At 54.5% G+C, this 7,342-nt stretch overlaps 1 protein-coding gene across 1 annotated transcript; it reads left to right on the top strand.

Annotated features, from left to right (window-relative positions):
- The first annotated feature begins 1,030 nt into the window (after positions 1–1,030).
- Positions 1,031–5,922, top strand: LOC108539126 (NKG2D ligand 3-like). Its single transcript, XM_017887607.1, has 6 exons — positions 1,031–1,115; positions 1,306–1,484; positions 2,212–2,230; positions 4,354–4,617; positions 4,843–5,115; positions 5,816–5,922. The coding sequence occupies exons 1-6, from the start codon at positions 1,031–1,033 to the stop codon at positions 5,920–5,922; spliced, it is 927 nt and encodes a 308-aa protein (XP_017743096.1).
- Positions 5,923–7,342: the final 1,420 nt, after the last annotated feature.

Raw genomic sequence — 7,342 nt, 5'->3', positions numbered from 1 at the left:
TGTCTATTTTTCTCATTCAATGGGGAACTGGCTGAGTGGCTGGGGGCAGAGTGGGACTCAGGGATTCTGCCCAGTCCTCACCCCAGGCTAAGCCCTCCCTTGCGGCCAGGTGCCACTGGCCCCCCCACTTACTTCTGGCTTCTGTCCACAGATCTAGATGGTTCCATGGTGACTGAGACGAGGATGCACTCATGTTGCCCCTTTGAGGATGACTGCAGGGACCATCCAGGGACTGAGCAGAGGTGTGGGTGCAGCCATGGATTTGGGTGTGGTTGGCCACAGATGGGTGTGCAGCAAAGTGAGCCCCATCAAGACGTAGACCCCACCCTTGGCTTCTGCTCTCCATGGAAACACAACTGATCACATAAAGATTGATCACGGTAGGCCTTTAGGGCTTTCCTTTCTTTTTTTCCCCCAAGTCATAAAGGGATATAGAATATACTCAAAGACCTCCTCATGCTTTTAGTGGTGAGGCAAGTAAGGTCAGCTCCGGACTGGGAACCTGCTGCGCCCTGGACGGAGAGGGGCGGGGATTCTGCCCTGCAGGCGGAGGGAGGGCGGGTGTCGCTGGCGCAGGCGGTGACGGGAACACCGCCGCCACTGAATATCCCCGTGCAAGTTTCTTCACCTTCCTGTGCATCAGTGTTTACACTGGGGTAATGATAAATGCTGTGTTGAAAAATTAAAAGAGGAAGGAACTGTGTCCTGATCCGCGCGGAACCCGCGCACGCCGCCACCAAGTTGCGGGGGCGGGGTGGACGGGGAGGGTTCGCCCGACCTGGCCGCTGTCAGACCAGGAGCCGGGGACAGGAAGGAGTGGAGCGTTCCCCAAAGGAGGGCCGGCAAAGGTTTCCGGAGGATCTCAGCCTTGGACTGAGCGCAGCGGCGGGGCTGGGCGGGGTCGGACGGAGGGCAAGTCACCGGCCTGGGCGGAGCACCCTACAACCAATCGGCTTGGGGTTCTCTTTGCAACTCAACCGCAGGTCTCCGCTGCGACAGCGACTCCTGTGCCCTGCGCTGCAGATCCCCAATGGCAGAGGCCGCCAGCCCCGAGTTCCTTCTGTGCCTCCCGCTTCAGTTCCTGCTGTCCGGCTGGTTCGGGGCAGGGAGGGCCGGCGAGTTCAGGGATGGAGCCTAAGCGGGACGGGGGCCAAACCTGGAGGACTGTGGACTACACCGGGTTTCAGAGGAGGGGAAGACTTCTGGAAGGACTGGCGCGATCTCCCCGGACTGCGTGCCCTCTCAGTTCCCCTCCCAGGCTCCTTTCCTCCGGTCCTCTTTCTGTGGCTACTGCTTGCCCCACAGGCCAGGAGGGAGACGGGGGGTCAAAGAAGGCAGACAAGGAACCGCAGAAGGGTGGAGGGGCCAAAGGGCTTGCAGAGCCCAAGGTGGGGCGGGGATCCCTGGTGCAGACTCGCAGCCTCACTCACCCTCGGAAAGGAGAAACCAGAGCCCCCAGAACCCGAGCTGTGGTCAGGACAGAGGTGAAGGGGGTTCCACAGGGACGCGATCACTGACACCCCCACCAGCCACAGGCCTGCTCTGCTCTCACCCGCTCTCCACCACACAAACCCTACAGCACCCCCAGGGCTCCCTGCCCTGGAACTTCCCTCTGAATTTTGCTGCAGACACTCACCTGCACCAGGGGCTCACCAGACACTTCCCACCGCTCCCCTCAGCATTCACTTACACTACCCAGGTCACATCCATTCACTCCCCCTCTCAGCCCAGCCCTGTCACCGCACAGGCCTCCCTCACCTCCCCATCCATGAAGGGGCCCTTAGCACCTCCCCAACCAACTAGCGCCCTCTACCCTTCTCCCCAGCAAACACTCCCCACGCTTTCCACAGAACTTAGTGCAGGGGGGATGGGAAGGACCATTTCCCCCAGAATGACCCTGGGAGCGCCAGTGAGTAGAGGCGCCCACTACTTCCCTTGGGTCCCAGATCCGCCTGTTCTTCCTACTGGGGAGCCAACGTCATATAGAATAGTCACTATGCAGACAGGAGTCAGCAAACCCTTTCTAGAACTAAGGAAAGGCTGAAGGCACTTTGGTCCTTGCTGTCCATGGGTTCTCTGTGTCAAGTCCTGTCCCTTTGTGGAGCAGCAGCAGGAAATGGCAACCTGTTAATAAAAGGGAGACCAGATGTGGACACCATCAGATGAGGGCACATGGCATGTGTCCTGGCAATTGGCTGCCCCACTCCCTAGGGTGTCATCTCCAAGTGGTGTAAGTTGAAGAGTCACAGGTGTGTCCGACCCTGCCTGTGGCTTCTGTGGTGTGGATGTGGAGATGTGAGTTGGAGGTTCTATGGTTCGGGGTCAATGCTTCCCTCCTTGCGCGGTGGCATCATCGGTCCCTCAGGTGATCAGACCCTCCTGAAGGACCTCAGGTGTGAGCTGAGGGTGAGGGGATACAGCCATGTGGTGTCGTGGGGATCAGGACCAACTGCCTGTGGAGCTTCTTGGTTCCCTGTGGCCCTGCTCCTGGCCATCCCAGGAGAACCACCTGCGTCATCTCACTGCCGGGCCTACCTTCCTAATGGGCAGCTCTGAGGCTACCTGGTGACTGCCCTCCCATTGCTGGAGGCTCATCTCCACCAGGGCCCAGAACCATATCTGGAGCCACTTTAAATGAGCCTTGCTTCTGAGCACTAGGGGACCCTGTTGTGATTCTGTGGTTGGGAATTGCCATGAAATCCACATAACACCTTTTCCAACCACACATGTCTCTGGGATCTTGGGGACTCCAGGGTCAAATAGCCGTAGTGGCAGGTCCAGCAACACCCCTCATTCACAGAGTGTGTATGGCTACATTACAAGCTACAAGAGCAGAGTTAAGTAGTGACAGGGGAGGTCATATGACCAGCACAACCTCTAATAGTTACTACATTAGCTATAAACACTGTCCATTCCTGGTACGAATCCAGGAAATGTGAAATTACCATCAAATGGGTCCATGAACCCAGCATATCCCTCTAAGCTGGACCTGACACAGGTGTCCATCCATTACTTTGCCCCATTGCACTTCATGAGTAACAGGGAAGCAAGTTAATGCTTCAGATCCCTGGGAGGGGGTCAGATCACACACTATGTTCACTAAGAGTGTCTGGGTATTTGCTGTTTCATGGTGTACAGTTACCAGAGTGAATGCCCATCTGGTTCTGTGGGGGAGTCTGAAGCAGTCATTGCACTTGCTGTGGGGTCAAAGAGGCCCACCAGGGGCTCTGGGCTCTCCTTCTAGTAATGGACTCGATCTGAGATGTGGCTCAGTTCACAAAGCTGGGCAAAGGAGCTCGGTTATTTCCTGGGGTGACAACTTTCAGCCTCCAGGTCATCCATCCTTGCGTTTTGTCTTTGTTTGTTGTAGTTATTTAAATCTAGCAGTATCCAGGTGGAGTCTCCATCTCTTTTGGATCTTGAACCACTTCCTTCTATGAGCCATGGGCATAGCTTTCTATGGCTGAGGTCCCCAGCTGGCATTGTGACTTCTTTAATTATTTCCATCATTGCACCCTCCTTCTTCCTGACAGTTGATGGCCTCCACTTGAGATCTGTTATTTCAGGATTTTCCATCCCCATTACTACTGGGAGCCTATTTCAGGAACAGCATTTCCTACCCCTGACCCCGGCCTTCAGCAACAGGCATCCCTGAGCTTCTTGACAATCAGCTGCCTTCTCTCAGGGCCTTCTTATATGCTGGGTAAACAGGAGTCCTCCAGGCATCCCTTGATCCCAGAGGGTGGCCATTGCTCTGAATTTTCATACTGCAGTCACTCTAGCATCTGCACTTCTCTGAGCCTTTTGTTCTTTCCTCTACAACCTGCCATGTAAGAGATGGGCTTTCTGTTTCATGCAGTGTGGGTCATTCCTTTTTCCAAGGTTCCAAGGGCAACCTAGTAGCAGATGAGAAGCACATTCCAGGAACTTACCATGTCTTCTTTCCCATAATAAATAAACTCATCCTTATCCAATTTAGACTACACTGTACCCACTACATCATGCTGCAAAAACCTCAGGGTGCTCTCCTGCCTCCTGCAGTCCACCTGGGCCGGCTGAAGATCCTGCCATCTAGGTCCTTCCACCTGTAGCAAGCTTGCCACCTCCCTGGCAGGGTCCTGTGCTGACGGATGTGAGTATAGGCCTGGGAAGAGTGGGGAGATGGACATGTTGGCGACCCATGGTTCCTCCACAGGCAGAGACCACCACCCAGGAAGAGAAATCTATGCTCTGCCAGCCCAGCCCTTCAGGAAACTCTCTTGTTGTCACAGTGTTTGGGGTCTTTCCCCCACCTCAAAATTCTCCAGTATTTTGTTTTTTTTTTTTTTTTGTTTGTTTGTTTGTTTTCCATAGACACTGACTCTCTCTGGTATAACTTCACCATCATTCGTTTGCCCAGACATGGACAACAGTGGTGTGAGGTCCAAGGCCAGGTGGATCAGAAGAATTTCCTCTCCTATGACTGTGGCAGTGACAAGGTCTTATCTATGGGTCACCTAGAAGAGCAGCTGGATGCCACAGATGCCTGGGGAAAACAATTGGAAATGCTGAGAGAGGTGGGACAGAGGCTCAGACTGGAACTGACTGACACTGAGCTGGAGGATTTCACACCCAGCGGTGAGTGGAGAAGACCAAGGACAGAAGGGAGCAGACTGTGGGCTCAGGGACTGCACTTTGTGTGGGGAGAATAAATTAGACATGGGACCTCCAAGAAGCCCAGCAGCAAGGGCAGGACTTGGAGGAGACAACAGGACCAGATGAGAAGGGTCTCAGCATAGAAGGATGTGGGACAGGGAAGAGAATGTGTAAAGACCAGAGCTGATCTCTTTCTGATTGCGACAGGACCCCTCACGCTGCAGGCCAGGATGTCTTGTGAGTATGAAACTGACAGACGCATCTGTGGATCTCAGCAGTTCGGCTTCGTCGGACAGAAGTTCCTCCTCTTTGACTCAAACAACAGAAAATGGACAGTGGTTCAGGACAGAGCTAGGCAGATGAAAGAGAAATGGGAGGACAGTGGACTAACCATGTTCTTTCAGGTGTTCTCAATAGGAGACTGCAAGAGCTGGCTTAGGGACTTCCCGATGCACAGGAAGAAGAGGCTGGAACCCATAGGTAACTGTCAGGCGAGCACTGGGAGCACTCTGGAGATGCTATCCAGTTACACCCTTGTCTGTGAGTGTCTGAGTATGGTGGGTGTGGGTATATGGGTGTGAGTGGGTGTGAGTCTATGTGTGCGTGAGTGTGAGTGTGTGTGTGAGTGTAAGAACGTGAACCCCTCATGGGGGGCTCCTCCTGGGGATGCCTGTGCTCTCCCATGCTCCTCTTCTGTCTCCCTCCTGACTCCTCTTCCTCACTGCACTTGCTTTTGCTCCACTCACTGTGGATTTATTGCCAACCTCGAAACTGTGGGCATCATTGTATTTCTAGACCTTTCTCCTTAGATTTCCCTCCACCTAGGATTACTTTTCCTTTCCTCTCCCTTGGTCTCTTTCTGGAAATCCATCAAAACCACCTCGAATGCCAGCCCCGAGACTCTCCCCTCCCCAGCCCTGGGACATCACCTCCTCTTCTGCCAGAGCAGGAGGGTGGGCTGTACTGTCACCTTGCTTCCCTCAGCAGCTATGTGAGCTCCGTGAGGACAGGGACACCTCCTCTCCCTTCCTACCCCCAGGACCTGTCACAGCGGCTGCTCCACAGCAGGGGAGACAAATCCTCTGCCTTCCAGGATGACCTGGGGCAGCAGGAGCTGAGGAGGTGTCTCCTCAGATTTGGGGCATGGACAAGAGTTGTCACTCCGGTGTTTCCATTTCAGAACCACTCACCAGGGCCCCAGGCACAGCCCATACCAAAGCCATGTCCACCAACCTCAGTCTCTGGAGCTGCCTCATCATTCTCTGCTTCATCCTCCCTGGCATCTGAGGAGAGTCCTTTAGAGTGACAGGTACTGTGGGCAAAACTGTGGGGAACAAGAGACAGATGGGTGAGGTGAGAGGAAGGGAAAGAGAATTCCCAGAGCCCCACCCCTCCCCATGGCCAGGTCCTTCTCATCCTGACATGATACAGGTCAATGAGACCTGGTGTCGCCTGTTGGCAATGACCTGCGCAGCTCAACTTTGAATTCTGATGGATTCTCACTGTCAGAGGGCAGAGGGAAAGGGAGGGGCCCATACCAAAGCTTAGGGCCTATTGAGCTCGAGAGGGTTTAGCCAATTCAGGCCTGTTTCAGAGCAGGTTTCTATTCAGGAAGGGTAGTGGTGTGTGGCCTGCAGGCAGCAGGAACTCAGGCATGGGCAGTCCGCGCAATAGGAGAGGAACAGCATGGCTGTTTCACCTAGGATGTCAAGGGAAAGGGTGTCCCTGGAGGAGGCTAAGAAGAGAACCATCTGGAGGAATCCCAGGAGAAGGGGGCTGTGAGGGCCTTGGCCCACCCAGTTCCTAAAGCTGCATCCCCAGAGAAAGCACCTTGAGTCCCAACAGTTAAGGTGGAAGATGAAGAGTAGAGCATGTCCAGGATGAGTTTTAGGAAAAGGCCAAGCCCCTTGGACCCATGGTATTCATGGCCAGGCCCTGGGGTGATGCCCCTGCCATTATGCCTCCTGTGCACTCCAGATCCTGAGCCAGCTGATGGCCCTGCCTGGAGCAGAGTGGACTCAGACAAGGAAGCTGAGGTGCTGCTGAAATTCCATGGTCACCACTGAGCTTGGCCAGGAATGAATGGGGCAGGGCAGGGATAGTACCATTCAGAGCTATGGGTGCAACTCCCAGGGTGAGGAGAGGCTGAGAGAGAAGGGGAAAGAAGGAAGTTTGCCTGCAAGCCCACCCAAGGCCAGAAAACATGGATCCAGATACTTCTGTTTGGACAGGGCTCCTCCAGGTCATCTAGACCCTTCTATGAGAGGGAGGAGCAGTACCTGAGTGAGGGTGCAGAGCCCTCATTACCAGCCTCAGTTCTGAGCCTCCCTGGGCTGTAACAGGACCTGGGCTGGCTCTGTGGTGTGGTGAAGGAGAGAGGAGGTTGGGACAGGCTGCACAGCCAGGGGTAGGATTGGAGGGAGAAACATATTCCGTATTTGGAGGAGAGGCTTGGAAATGGGGAGGGTCTGGGAGGGATCACCCAGCAGAACAGATCCAGGTTTTTCTCAGCCACTTAAACCAACACGTCATCTTTTGTCAAGGTGAAAGATGATATCAAGAACCCCCTGTTAGTCTGGTCTGGTTCCTGCTCTCCCTTTAGGGAGGCTGCCTGTCTACTCACCACTGTGCCTTTCTGGAAAGCAGGAGTTCAAGCCTTAGCAAGTCCACAGTGTTGCAGGAAGTCAGGGACCACGAATGGAGGGAC

The sequence above is a fragment of the Rhinopithecus bieti genome, unplaced genomic scaffold (assembly GCF_001698545.2).
Source record: "Rhinopithecus bieti isolate Rb0 unplaced genomic scaffold, ASM169854v2 scaffold_16097, whole genome shotgun sequence".
NCBI classification, from domain to species: domain Eukaryota; kingdom Metazoa; phylum Chordata; class Mammalia; order Primates; family Cercopithecidae; genus Rhinopithecus; species Rhinopithecus bieti.
This window is presented reverse-complemented; position numbering and strand designations above follow the sequence as displayed.

Bases quoted from the DNA above. Each gene is read 5' to 3' on its own strand.
- LOC108539126 (XM_017887607.1), top strand. From the start codon at position 1,031: ATGGCAGAGGCCGCCAGCCCCGAGTTCCTTCTGTGCCTCCCGCTTCAG. The intron at 1,116-1,305 runs GCGAGTTCAGGG...CTTGCCCCACAG, and splicing joins GTTCGGGGCAGGGAGGGCCG to GCCAGGAGGGAGACGGGGGG. The intron at 4,618-4,842 runs GTGAGTGGAGAA...TGATTGCGACAG, and splicing joins GGAGGATTTCACACCCAGCG to GACCCCTCACGCTGCAGGCC.